Source organism: Myripristis murdjan, chromosome 23 (genome assembly GCF_902150065.1).
Source record: "Myripristis murdjan chromosome 23, fMyrMur1.1, whole genome shotgun sequence".
NCBI lineage: Eukaryota > Metazoa > Chordata > Actinopteri > Holocentriformes > Holocentridae > Myripristis > Myripristis murdjan.
The window spans coordinates 7,338,295-7,353,380 of NC_044002.1; the positions used below are offsets into that span (position 1 = coordinate 7,338,295).

At 40.7% G+C, this 15,086-nt stretch overlaps 1 protein-coding gene across 2 annotated transcripts; it reads left to right on the forward strand.

Moving 5' to 3' along the window:
* Nucleotides 1–4,907: 4,907 nt before the first annotated feature.
* On the forward strand, nucleotides 4,908–8,435 carry rps16 (ribosomal protein S16). Of its 2 annotated transcripts, XM_030046387.1 has the most exons (6): nucleotides 4,908–5,013; nucleotides 5,103–5,154; nucleotides 5,755–5,856; nucleotides 7,172–7,268; nucleotides 7,393–7,440; nucleotides 8,248–8,435. In XM_030046387.1, exons 2-6 carry the CDS (start codon nucleotides 5,107–5,109, stop codon nucleotides 8,391–8,393), a joined length of 441 nt encoding a protein of 146 aa, XP_029902247.1. In that variant the 5' UTR covers nucleotides 4,908–5,013; nucleotides 5,103–5,106; the 3' UTR covers nucleotides 8,394–8,435. The 2 variants fall into 2 exon arrangements, with proteins under 2 accessions (XP_029902247.1, XP_029902249.1); XM_030046389.1 differs by lacking the exon at nucleotides 4,908–5,013 and having other exon boundaries at nucleotides 5,103–5,158.
* Nucleotides 8,436–15,086: the final 6,651 nt, after the last annotated feature.

Below are 15,086 nucleotides of genomic sequence, written 5' to 3' on the forward strand. Positions count from 1 at the left end.
CATGGCACAGCCACAGGCAAAAAAGGGGTGCTGGTAGCCATTTTGGTCCTCACCCCCACTTCATGGACAGTTTGAGTATTCCCCTCCTCTCTGTGGTCCATTGCTGGAGCATCTGGGGATCGCTGTTTCTGAGAAACAGGCTTGAGTGTATATGTCCACCACTCTGTGACTGTATAACGGTTGGAAAGAGGGTTGGTGGCATATGCACAAATCTCACAAGAAATATTAACAAAAAACCATAACTAATAAAGATATTTGACCCATGTTCATCACAAGGAAAAGTGAAAGTTAAAAAAAAAGATAGTGATGATTTGATTTAAAGAAAATATTCTAGAATCATTACAATGTGAATCCCTTCATTCCCCTCTTTCATCTAATTAGTTAAGACCGCCAGAGTGCCCTTATTTTACAGTGTCATAAACTTGGGAATGTTTGTGCATTTGAACATTTCACAGAAAAACGGTACAGCTGAGCAAGCTATTCGTGGATCCTCACACAAGGATATAAAAGGTAAGACCTGTTGTCTTGAATCATTATTTCTCTTGGCGAGCAGATCGCAGAGTCTCATGGGCGCTTCTCAGGGATGTCCCTTTTCTGCCTCATAAGCCCAAAAAGGGCTTCCTTGTTCCCACGGCAACCGCACTACTGTATACCTCACAAAACCTTTGCGCCCCTCTCGCCCCCTCTCCGTCTACTGGGTTTAGCAGATCTTCTCCTTCTGCTCAGGGAAACTTCAATTACCGCCAACACTTTTTCAACCACCGCAAGGCCTATTATGGTCAAATGAGACGATATGGCCGGCCAGAAACAGCGTCTCCTCCCCTGTAAATGTGAGAGCGTTGTCTTATGCTCACGGTGCTGTGACAAGACAAGGTCGAGGGATCGTGCCTCCAGGTGATGTGTTTCCATAAGGCCGTGGAGAGGAAATGCACATATATGGTGTGGTCTTTATTTATTGCCAGCTCTTTTACTGGATGACTGCAGACTCTTCTCTTCTGCAAGCCCTGCATTTCTCCCAGCGCAGTCGGGCTCAGGGTCTGCCTTATTTGAAAAAATGGTTGGATTTAAGAATCTGTCCGGTTTGTGAAAGTCACGTTTTTATCTACCATGTGTGAGCAGAATGAGCGACACTGGTTGCATGGTGTTCTTTCATATTCTGTAAAAGTTGTGCTCAAAATGCTGTATCTAAAGCAGTAATCTGAGAGCGTTTAACTTCAATGGCTGGGAGGCCTGGACATTGTAAGATGAACTTGACAGTTAGGAACACAAAAGGATTGTATGCTTTAGTGGACCGCTGAACAGAGCAGGAAATCAGGAATGATTCAGTGGCCTTAACATGTTTCCTATGCAGACGGTGGAGAGGGGGTGGCAATGACCCAGAACACAAACACAGGTCTATCTGAATGCTTATCATCCAGCCCCGGGTCTCCACACAGTGCTTCCTCTGTCTGCTTGACTGGGTTGTAGACATTGGCACTCTCTTTAGCCTATAGCGCTGGAACATCCCTCCCAGTTATCTATTGCCTGGTAAACACAACACCTCAGATTTGTCACACAAAAATCACAGCTTCATCCCAGAAGGTTACTGGAGGGGTGAAGGGGCTGGGGTCACATCATGTAGTGTTCAGACTGCACAGCCTCTGCTGAGGGGGGTATTCAAAAGAAGGAAAAAAAGATTGGGTTGTGATGGGTCCTTCATATAATGACCCCACAATGGAGTACGCTTCATCAGTCACCAGAACAGCAGTAGGGGAAATACTCCAAACACTTCCATTCACTTCAACTTTACAATAGACCTCTTCTCATTCCTCTGTTCCCAGTTCATTGCTGTAGAAAAGCAACTTTGTGAATTTCAAAATAGAAGGCAAAACACTTTTTTTTTTTTTATAGGTCTGAGCATTAAAGGAATAGTCTAAAGAGTCTAAATCTAAATTGTGGTCATCAACTATTCACCCCCAGTAACTCAGGAGAGGTACCTGTTTCCCATGAGACATGCATAATGCTGCTTTACTGTGTACTTTTATTGATCTGGAAAGACCTGGCCACTATTTACCTCAGTTATTTAGAAAAAGGCTGATGCAGTGTTGGGCTTACAAACCCTGTTTTGGTTGTTTGAGTTTCAACTGTCAACGAGGTGAGTAATTGATCACTGAAATTTAGTTTCGGGGTGAACCATCCCTTTAGAGGAACAAAGGTGATGCTACAAGAGAGGATGGATAAATGCTTTGTGGATGTAACATAAACCTTTAAATGTAAGCTCAGACAGAAGCGAGGCTTGTTGCTGCACACTGTTGCAGGGCCAGAGCTGGGAGGGAGCCCAGTCAGCGCTAGAGCAGCAATGAAGCTGGAAGAAGTGAAAACCATTAGACGTCCAGGGGAATAAGCATTCTCTCTGACAATAAAAAAAGCCAGGTGCCTGCTCACCCGTGGCTGACACTATAAACACCACTCTCTCTGCAGTAAATGTCAGGCATAGGTAGGCACTGCACACTGCACACATGACTCTTGCCACTGTATACAGATTCCCAAGATGCTATCTATCTTCAGGCCTCCTCTGCCCCACGAATGGCCTTGCTGCTTCCCTCCTTTAAGGGTAAGACTGTGCCTGGATGCCGACACTTTTCTTTCTTCTCCAGTGACTGCATGACATGTGTGTGCTTGACATTCTTGAGAAGTGTCCCACTCGAGGCTCTATGCAAGGCGCCGAGTACAGTGTGTCATCCTAGCATCAGTCAAGTTCCATCAGTCACCACAAAAACTTGTTGTGTCCACTGCAGTGCCGTGGTGAATCATGGGAAAGCAGAGAGGGGACCGTTTGACCACAGTCTCTCCCACAAACTGTAGGGTCTAGTTTGGCCAGATCAAAGACTGTCCAACAGTGTGGTTAGATCAAAGATTGTCTCTTGTGTTGGACTACACTTAAATATTTGGTGTCTAAAAAGCTCCCCACTTCCTTTTTCCCATGTCATGTCCCATTCCCATATCCTGACCCTCAACTCCCCAGCCTCAAGCGCCGCTGAATCACATGATCTCTGTGGTCAGGTCCACCACATGTGTAAAGGTTAGGTTTGATGAGATCAAGCTGCACCAAATCTGTACACTTTGGTACAGACTGACTCTACAGCTTTTCAATGCAGCGCAAATAAGGGTCTCCAATTACGTTTGCCAGAGAATCTTTTATTGTTGACTAAGTGACCTCCTGCTTGTTGCGATGGGAATGACACTATATACAATTGTGTTATTTATATCAAAACACCAGAGGGCGCTGTTGATCAGGGCTTCAGCCTTAACAGTGGAACAGTGGAAAAGGAGTAGATTGCCCTATAACGATATAAGAACATTTTAAAAAGCTAGCTACATACCAATGGCTAACATGATTTGAAGTCTTGTGGGTAAAATTCAGTACATTAAAATATTGATTGAAAGCAGCTGACATAGTGGTTTCAGTGTCAGCTGACATACATGGAAACATACATATTGAAATTAGCTGTGGTTTGGTAGTACTTGATTTTGTTAAAACCTAATGTAATATAATTTTCTTTCGGTAAAACTACTTCTGTGAACAATTCCATGGGTTAAAAAGTCTTATCCCCGGGAGGAAAAGGTAGCTCAAAGGTAAGAGTAAGCATGTGACACTAGAACAAATACAATTCATCTATATGTTTAAATAGATGTCTAAAAAATATATATATATATATAAAAATCTGCCAAATACAAACTTGTAGTCCTACATGTAGAAAGCTGACAATCAAAAGTATAAGAACTATATTTAAAATGTTTTCCCAATGGTAGGTGTGCAAACAGTTTCCTATGGATACACAAACTGTAACCTCAGGATTACTATCACTAAGGAAAAATGCTTCTCCAAAGTTTGTGTTTCCAGATTCAGAGAGTTAATGATGGTGAGGGTGCACCCAAAACATTATATGTAGGTCAGCTAACTGCAATTTTGTTTGTCTGCTCCTTCTATGCGAAGGGAATATGGTCATTTTTGAGAATTACCCACTCATTTCACCTCAAAGACAAGAGAATACATGAACTTTGACCAAACATTGATTTTGAACAGAGAACTTAGAAACAATATTGTATTGAAAATAATAATAAGAGTAATAATAGTAATAATAATAATAATAATAATAATAAGCTATCTGTATTTATTCTGTTACTCTTGCAACTCCATCTGCTCCTAGTTTAACTTAAATCTATTAAGAATGTATTTTATCATGAACATGGACAGCTGGTTATGTGTTACAGTGTACACTAGAGGGAGACATTTCACTTGTTAAGATGCTTGAGAGCGCCACTGCACACTCCTCAGTGAGGGTTTACTTCATGACTGAGTGATCAAAGGGACTAAAAATGCACCACAGAGGACTAAAGCTCGTTTTTACACACTGAAACCGTTCAAAATTATACATTACCCATTGATAAAGTGTACTCTACAACCAGTGACGCATTTAACCTCAGGATTCTAGTCAACTCGGCTGTTTAAAGTGGGACAGGAAAGAAGTACAGGTGGCTTATGTGTTTCAGCAAAAGATTTGACATATGTCTGACCTCATGAACATTTCGGCGTATTTAACTCTGACATTCTATGCATCTAAAAAAAAAAAATGGATGTCTCCTGGTCGCGATATGACGGTAACTTACATATTCTGGTGCAAAACAGTCATTTCAAACGCGTTCAAATTTACTTTTAACCCTTAAGTTTTGTTGTTTTGTTTTCCCTCCATTGTGTTAATTGTTGTTCACTGCAATTAATGCTTTTATTATTTTTATACTTGGTATATTTACAGAACCTTTCCAAATGAAAAATGTATGTAAAAATGTATAAATAAATGAGGGGGGGAATAACACCTCTTCCCCTCCTACTGACGCAAATGGTAGAGGAAGAGCGTCCGCAACTGTCGTAAATTCTACCACAAAGCATGCCTAAAATGTCGTGCAATAGCCCCTGATGTTCGGCGTGTGAAACCCCATCGGTCTCTCCGTACGGCACCCTAGCTGAAGACGGTATGTTCATCAACCCGAGCCGTTAAAATGGCAAAAATGACACGTATTCACTGGATTAAAATGTAATTGTTATGTGCTGTGTCTTTCAGAAACATGCCAGCTAAAGGTCCCCTGCAATCTGTCCAGGTTTTTGGACGTAAAGTGAGTAAATATCCAGAATTTATTCCACGTGTGGTGTTCCGCCTGCCCGGCTGTAGTAGCATACACAAGCTAACTAGCTAACCACTCGGTTAGCTGTCATATTTTTCACATAGTTGTCCGCCTGTCGGGCAGGCTATTTCCATGTGAAGGGTTATGTTTTATTTCTTGACATAATTCACTCTAAACTAATTTCGCTCTGAATTAAACTCCTCGGTGTTCACTCTTAGCTAACAGGTTGCGTTGTATGGGCCGGGACATCGGCCTTGCTGTAGTTTTAGACAAGGTATTATTAGCTTTGTAAACCTCGAGTGGCCAACACTCTACTAAATATGACAATCCCATCTCACACGTGTCCGCACTTTAACTGTCTGATGTGAAGGATGTAGCAAAAGTAAGTCGTTGTCGCTCCATCAGTGTTGGAGGAAATAATGGTTAGCACCGTCAGCTAACGTTACATCTCTAGATGTGTGTAGATATTAGGCACAAATTATACAGTTATATAAGCTTTAACGTGCTAGCTTGCTTCTATCTTGTAGTACATAGTGGGGTTCTCACACAGAGAGAAGGCGTGTGTTGATGATGGTGGTAATGTCTTTACAGAAAACCGCCACAGCTGTGGCCCACTGCAAGAGGGGGAATGGCCTGATCAAGGTGAACGGCAGACCCCTGGAGATGGTGGAGCCTGCCACTCTCCAGTACAAGGTGAGTCCTCATGGAGAGCTCAACATCAGATGCATACACATGTGTACCAATTGCCACTGAATCTGATGATGGTATATACAGAGTTACTGTGGAAAAACACAGCCTGGCTTGAATGGTGGTGTTTTTAAATGGTAATTCTTGGATGTCATAATGCATGGATTGGGCACAGTATCCAAAGTGAAGTGTCACTGCCCATCCATCTCAGGCCTGGTATGTGATGTGAGTCTGCACATAGACGACACATCTGTTGCTTTACACAGGGCCATCTTAGGGCTGGATGATATTGATATGTGGCTAGCATAAGAGACTACAAATCCTCTGGGACTTGGAATGAATACGATGATTATGGCATAGGTGTTTTCTTTCCCGGGTTGTGAAGGTGGCATTGAAGGAAAGGGATATTGTTCTATTATTTGTATCTGTCTGCTTGGTCAAAGTATCCATATTACTGATGAGTGTTTATCAGAAATCTCAAGTGTGCTTATATCTATTGAAGACACCCATCATTTGTACGATATCACTTACTATCCGCATTAGTGGCTGACTGATATGGTTTTTCAGTGACTGATGCTGATTTTGAGAGAGCAGCACAGCCAATATATAATGACAATATCCTATATATTTTTTTTTTTTTTTTGCATTTGATAAAATACAACAGTCTAATAACAAATGAGACACAAAATTGCTGAACTTAAATTAACATTTGACATTAATGTTGTCTGCATTGGCTGCTCTCTTAAGTAGATTTGCACTCTGTCTGCAGTACACTTAAAATTTAAAAATGTATCAAGTAGAATGTCAACAGGTAATCAAAATGAACTTTGTTAAAAAATTTATCTTATGGATGAAAAAAAGTTTTAGTGCACTTAACAGCATCGGCCCGATGCCAGTTATCTCAAAATGCCAGATATCAGCATGATTCATTCGTTGACCACTCATCCACGTTTGGGCAAAGATACACAGCCTGCAGCACTGCTGGAGCTTGCTAGTTGGTATTAAGGCACATCAGGCAATAGATGTTGGCTTACCGAGGGGCATAGTAAACATAGTTTTCATCATTATGCCATCTTGTTGTGTTAGGTTGTATTTTTATGACAGAAATTAATGCAGATTTAGAATCCTGTATTCTTTTAAGAGTCCCTGTCTTCATACTTGATATGATTTATTTTTTGTTTCATATATAATTAAAGACTGAACTTGCTCAAACCTGCAGCAATCCTCCTCAGCATGTTGCTTTCCCAGGAGGTGAGATTATGTGAGAAAAAATCAGATATGAGGTCAGCAGCTGAGAGTTGATGTCTGTATTTGTCTTCAGCTTCTGGAGCCAGTGCTGCTGCTGGGCAAGGAGCGCTTCGCTGGAGTTGACATCAGAGTCAGAGTGAAGGGTGGTGGACACGTCGCACAGATCTATGGTAAGCCAATAAAAATCTAAAATGGCATGCTCCATATTAATTTGACAGCAGAGTTAGATTTAGGTCTTTGATTAGTGTTAGTTTTGGAGCAGTCTCCGCTCACCTTGCACATTTTTTTTTCCAGCTATCCGCCAGTCCATCTCCAAGGCCCTGGTCGCATACTACCAGAAGTGTAAGTATTATGTTTGGATTCTGTGTGATTTAAGTTGTATCCTGTTATCTCTACAGGCACAATATATTTAGATATTTGTTAAAAATGCATGTTATCAATATCTCAGCTAAGTGGATTACTGTCAGAATATGTGGGAAATTGTTTGAAAAAAAAAAGAGTCAGTTTTGTATATTACTGTTTATGGCAAATGTTTATTAATCTTACCAAATTCTAAACATTAAATAACTTTCACGTAGGGGAATAAGAACATTTTCAGTTATGATTGTTGCATCAAGCTCACACAGCATACACATGAGGAATTTGTGGCAAAAAAGGATATAGTTTCGAAATGTATTTTCTTTTGAGATATATGACAGTATGACTGGCTCACTGAACATTTTTTTTTTTTTTATTTCTTTTAACACTGTTTTCCTCCAGTCGTCTGTATTTCCATAAACTTGTAAATTGATTTCCCTTCATGATATGCATCAGTGACAGTGCAGGCTAAGTTTTGCCCTCACTGGAGGCAGTAGTTCACCCACAGCTGCAATGGTGATTATCAGCCAGTATGTTAACAACTCACTACACAAGTAATTTTGTTGTTGGGATCCAGTACCTGACATAATGTACACACACAGACTGACACTCTCATTGAGTTGAGCATGCTCCTTTGCATTGGATTATTGTTTGACAATCATGTCAGTGATGGTGATGTTTATCAGTTGAGCCGTACTGTCAGATGGGTTAGGTGGCTTTTTGATGACAAAATATTGATTTGCAGATCAGCCATGTTCACTAGATGATCTGAACTGTTTTGTCTTCCTTCAGATGTCGATGAGGCCTCCAAGAAAGAGATCAAGGACATTCTGATCCAGTATGACAGGACCCTGCTGGTCGCTGATCCCCGTCGCTGCGAGTCCAAGAAGTTCGGTGGACCTGGAGCTCGTGCCCGCTACCAGAAGTCTTACCGTTAATTGTTCTGTACATTTTCATAATAAATTCGAGGAACAAAGGAATGTGCTGTCATTTTTTACAAATTTAAAAATTGTACATATAGATAAATGTTCACAACAAACTATTTTCTCTTATATATTAGCAGGAATATAATCTTGCCCAGTTCAAATGGTTTTTACTCCTGTTTGAGTAGGCAAAAAATAGCCAATCACATTAATTTTGGACACAGGAAATGTATTGTATTTTTCTATCACTGGTACAGCTTGGTAATGCACCATCTTCATTGGAGAATCATTGAGTTGGTGAAAGACCGGGTGTTTCTAAAAGTAACAGCCTTTAAGGGTCTTAAATGCAGTCAGCTCAGTTTTAGCATTTAACCCTCCTCCAGTATTCGTTTTTCAGCCCTTATTTCAGTCTTCGCGGTCAGATTAGACCGGTCTGTTTTAACTGCTTATATTGACACAAAAAACATTAATTACTTTTCAACTTTTGTTGAAGACCTTTTTAAGATGTTAAAGAATGTCTCAGACCAGTAGATGACATAAGTAAATGCAATTATTACAGAAAAAACAGACAGCACAGAAATCCTTATTGTAAACAAATTCAAAACAGGGACCAAATGCACTGAACATCAGCATCAACAGTCGTGTGTGTGTGTGTGTGTGTGTGTGGCAGGAGAGGCTGGTTTTATTGCCTCTAGGGGCACAGAGCTTGCCCCTTTTCTGCCATGGCTAAGGGGGAATGGCTTAGAGAGCTGTTGGTGGAGCATCTGTGGCCTGCAGGTGCCTCACCAGATTGGCAGAGGGTGCCGTTGAATTAGAGGGGTCACTAAAGCTTTGTCAGCTTTTTGTCAAGCTTTAAAGTTTGTCTTCCATTTCTGAGACATCCTCCTCTAGCTCCTGTTCAGTCTCAATCTCCTCTCCATTATCATTTGCTTGTAAAATATGCTAGTATGGTCTAGAACCTCTTGGACAGAAAACCGCCTCATCAGTTGTCTACTCATGGTGTTCACAGAGTAGAATGAGAGCGAGGCACAAATAAATCTTTATGTCTGGGGTCTGTGAGAAGATACGATACATTGTTAATTCTGCCAGGTGCAGTTCACGCGGGGGGTAGGGGGTTGGTAAGCACGAGAAAGAGACAGGTTCCCGTAACTAACACCTAATAGTTGAGGCTGAAATATGTAACATGTACTTCATTTATGGGGTCTGTGAGAAGATACAATACATTGTTAATTCTTGCAGGTGCGGTTCACACGAGGTGGGGTGGGCATGTAAGCACGAGAAAGAGACAGGTTCCAAGGTGGGTGGGCGGTGTGTATGTGTGTGTGTGTGCGTGTGTGTGTGTGTGTGTGTGTGTGTGTGCGTGCGTGCGTGCGTGTGTGTGTGTGTGTGTGTGTGTATGTGTGTGGGGGGGGCTGGGGTGGGTTGGGGGTTGTGGCTGTGGATGGGTGGGTGAGTGGGTGTGTGTATGGAGATGTTTTCCAGTTGAAGGATGACTAGACAATAGTCTTTCCCATTCATTTCTTATGGCGGTCATTTTTGACCGGGAACACCGAGGGTGTAACAATGTTCACTAAATCACTCAAAATTCAATGAAAGTGATTATCAACAATTTTATATGTTCAAAGGCCTAGTGTGGAGGATATCATGAGGCCTTGAGGCAATACGATGAAAAATAAAATTTTTATGATTATTTTAAGTTTCAAATCGGTCAGATTTGACCCGAACACTGGAGGAAGGTTAAAAAGCTCCTGTAGTTGCTGCACTGTTTGCTCTTAGAAATTACCCTTATTTCAAATGCAAAATTGGCCTGCTATTCCCTTACAAGCGAAGTGGTGAGTTTCCAGAGTCTTGCTCTGAATAATTTCCTACAGAAACCCTCCAACACCTCAGTAACTCACTTGATTGTTGCATGATAGTCCTGTGTTGTGGAGGTTAAGAGATAAAGTCAAGGAAAAGAAGGTTGGCCTGCCTCGTCTTACTCGTGGTGCTGTAGAAAATGAGTTTATTAGTAGCAGTAAACAACTGAAAAAATACCATGAGATGAGATTGACCGTCATGCAAACCTGAAACAAAAAAATTGCAATGCATTCAAATCCACAGTCATCTTCTGCATATTTGCAATCAAACTTATTGCACCTACTGACAGAAGTTGGTCACTTAAAAGACTTTACTTGATGGTCTTTTTGTGCATATTATCTTGCATGAAATAGATTGCAAAAATAATGTAGATTTCTTTTTGGTCTGAGGTTGAACAAAATTCCAAAAGTAATTATTTCAGAAAATATTAGAGGTGTTGAAAAAAGATCATAGTTGTTAGTCTTCAATTAAGCGACTCCTACTCCTAATGCATTTATTCCTAGATCATGTATCAAATCAGATCATGCTTTGATCAGTATTGTCCTGGACATTGGTAGGTAATGATGTGAAGCTAAATCTGCATTTTGGACAAAACTATATTCTGTAGATACTGTAACGGTTGAGACGGGCTTATAGTGAGTTAAAATACTCAAGACATAAAAATATGGTCAGCCATTTTTAAGAGATTAAAGAACAGAAGCTCTGGAAAGTCCTGGGGTGTTGACAACACCACTGCACAACTTTTTCTTCAGTTGGATTTGAAACCGACTCAGATTTGAACAGATGTAAAGAGAAAATTAATCATAAGACAGTGGTTCAAGATATTTTTTTAGTCGAGTATTAAAATTAGTACCAAGACTCAAGCAATATTCAGCAGTGTGAAATTAAGAGACATCAGATAAGTAAAAATGCTTAATGCTCATATTACTTAGTACCCTGCATCTAAACCACTACTATGAACACAGACCAAATCCCGGGGTAAAATGAGTGAGCTGCTGCTAACATGTCCAACATATCACAGAACAAATGTGGAGCAGGGGAAGAGGTCCCTTATTCAGAAAATCATCTTCCCCTTCCTCACAGCAGGGGGCGGTGTGGATGTTGAAATGGAGTGAAACAGACATGCTGTTATAGACAGATCAACCAGCAGGTGGAGCTAGAGTTGCTTTCATCATCTCTGGAGTGCACAGAAGGACACAACAAGTTTGCCACCATATCCACTGTCTGGACTGTGTTCATGTTGTGGACATGTGGCCTGATGGTGGGAAATGACAGGACTGTGTCTTCCTGAGCATCTCTTGGTGCCAGACTTCACTTTGAAAGACCTCAGTGTGTGGTTAATGACAGCACACACACATGGACAGGCTATTGGAAAACTATTTACTCTGATTCTGTCCTCGGTAGAGGCACTTTGGCAGTGTGTGTGTGTGTGTGACATGTCCTGCTTGCTTCCAGTGCCTTACCCTACCCTACCCCATCACTCTGTATCTGTGAATTATTGTTCACAATGACAAACATCAATATTTAGACTGTCTTTTTTCTGTTTCAGTCATTTTTGCAAATTCTGTCTAATTCCAAAACACTTCAAAACCTGGAAAATATCAAATAATTTTGTCACACTCTCCATGGCCTTGCAGACTTGCATTGGAGTCCTGCAAAAATAATGACCTCTGACTGACATCACACCAGGCCTAAGAATAATATTCAGATTTTGTTGGACATGTTTTCACAGCTTGTCCTGAATAAATACATATGGTTCAGACTTTTAATAAACAGAAAACACTGACATTTCTTTCTTTGTAGAGCAATCTGTGAAATGATGATTGCTGAGTGACAGAAGGTGGTGATAAATTATGAAAATTACTATCGGAAGGCGTATATATATTTAATTTCTTTTTTCTTTATAAAATCTCATTTTTTTTTCAATAAAATGTGTATGCATTCACTTACCTGGTCCTGCAGTTGGACCTTTTTGGATATGTTGAATGTGACTTTAACTTTTTCTAGAGATTCACCTGAGGCGAGGAGATTCCTCAGGTGTGCAGACATGTTTTACACTTTTTTTTGGCTCTTACTTTATCATATAACTTTCATTAAAGTCAGACAAAATGCCATACCCTCAGTGGGTGGGATTAGTTCTTTTGGAATGTCTTTATTAAAGCTCTACTCTTCATCAGCAAGTAGGCTATTACAGATTTATTTTCAAGAATGCAATGACAGAGTAAATTCTGCTTTTACTTTCTTGCCCACACATAGAAAAAAAAATGCATCGAAACATAGAAAAATATATTGTGGGAACTTCTCTGTAAAACTCAACATTCACATGTAGCCCCCTGCATAACCGTATGGGGTGGAATGCAGCGGCCGTGGTGAGATGGCGCACAGGATTTGGATGCGCGCGGGATCCCAGACACAGTCCTCTTCCAAACCACTCTTCACCATACCACAGTTGGGAGGAACCCAGGCGGTGTCATACACCGGACCATATTTACGGTCATGCCAGGTCTTCTGACGTGGATGGCCTTGTTTATTGATGGCAATCACTTCTCCCACGTTGACCTTCACCTTAATGACGACCCTCTGGGACTCATCAAGCTCAAGGGGGTAGCGGCTGGCTTTTTGTATATCTCTGCTGAGGTACACGCCACGCCCAAGCATGCCATCCTCAGACTGGCGGAAACCATGCGCCATAATGAGCTGAGCGCTCTCTCGGGAGGTGCCGTGGTACATGATGTAGGTTCTACCACATTGTGGTGCAGACACACCCAGTCGAGGTATCCCAGGGGGATCAAAGTCATTTTCAGCCCACTCGTAACGCCTCTGCTGGCCTCTGCTTCGGCTCATTTTGGTGTCACTGTAGAAAAGAAGTTCATTAGTCACATGTAGTTACTATGAATGAGAATAATTCAATGAGAAGAAGCTGTCAGTCATGCAAAGTTGTCAGATAATAACCAGGCAAGTAGAAAAATATCCAAGACTCCATTAATATTTATGAAGTCCCGACACTGCATATTAGTTTCCTAATGACAGAATTACTGGTATGCAGTGGATGGCACTCAAAAAAAAAAAAAAAAAAGCATACTCCAGTGTTAGAAATCAGAATCAAACTTCCTGACTAAGTCAGAGTCATTGTACTGGATCTTTAAAAACACTTAAATTTCACTTGATGAAACCCTGGAGTAAATGAAAATTTAATTCTAGCATGCCATTCAGTCAATCTCAATATTGCACAATACTCAACATTTCATTTATTATTCAAATCCATAATTCTGCAACTCTTTTCAAAATAACAATGAGGGATTTAACAACAAATGGGCATGAGTGATAAATCAAAGGAAGATTTGTGGTCACCAGTTATTAAACCAAATCACCTTTGACTTTTTCAATTCACTTGATTTTGGGCTCCAGTTAAACCTGAACTTGGTAATTCACTCATCAAGTCAAATGCCATTTATTCATGTATTTATTCAGCCAAGTTTACACTCGGCTCTTTTTAAATTCATTATGATGATCACATTCTTTTTCAGCAGCTCTACATTTATCAGTTAGTTTTTGGTACTTTCCGGGTTTGCTCACACGATAAATGACTATTTTGTTGCTTAAACAATGACTGATAAGTGACAGGAAGTGGTGATAAATTATGAAAGTTGCTACCAGATGACCGATATTTGAGTCAAATTGTCTTCAAACAACTTCATCAAAAATAATTCTCGGCAGTTTAGATCACTCAGTTTCTTACTTTGCATGCATTGCTGTCTGTCTTGAATTTAATCCACGAGCATTTTCAGCCCATCTATTTTTGTCTTGCAATTTCTGTTACTTCCGTAATCCCTCATACTCAAATTACGTGTGTTTTTTCTTAAGATCTTTGTAAAATCTCAGCGTTTTTGTCAATAAAATGTGTGTGAATTCACTTACCTCGCTCTCCAGTTGGGTTGGATATGTTGAACGAGTGTGACTTTGACTTTGTATATAACTTCACTTGGGGAGAGGAAATTCCACAGATGCGTTAGGTGTGTTTCACTTTCATTTCACTTCTTACATCGTCTCTTAAGTTTCATGTACAGTCAAAGAAGATGCCATGGTCTGGATACCAGGTTGGAAAACTTTTGGAATGCACTGTATAGTGAGCAATAACTAGTTCAACTTGTAAAACAAAGGCATAGATACACATGCATGCCACACAGCCACTTCCCTCACGCCATCCTCTTATTGTCAAATCTTAGTCCCAATGGCATGCTACTGATATATTCGTGAGACTCCATTCTCTTATAAAACAATTATGTAACAAACTGTGGTGGCAATTAAAGAAGGAAACAGAAAGCTATCTGTCAACACAGGACAGAAAGATGGATAGACAAGGCTGCAATGGCAGGAAAGGTTTAGGCTTAGGATTAACCTTTATTGATCCCATCAGGAAATTCTTTCTTCATCTAGCACAGATGTTTTTGATGGTGGGGGAAACTGGAGCACCTGGAGGAAACCCACGCAAACACCATGTTTGGCCTTTTCCTCTCATTCCTCTTCAGTTCTACCCTGTCATTCATTGAGGTACAAGTTGTCCTGGATGTAGTTTTTGATATGTACGATGTGCAGTGTCTGGGAAGCTGCTTGAACAGAAATCAATTTCAATCAGTGGTGAGCCAGTCAGTTCTATTTTGTGGTTAATGGACATCCAAGGTATGTAAATACACCTCTATGCAAGTTGGAAGTCAGGCTTGGGCCACATGTTAGGCAGAGTCACATGTGGCTTGAGGCTTTATCTCATTTTATTGAGGCTAAAGCGTCTTGCCCTGCTGGTGCCGCAGAGAGCCAATCAGTTTCATTTTGTAAAAGACAGATCTCAATACA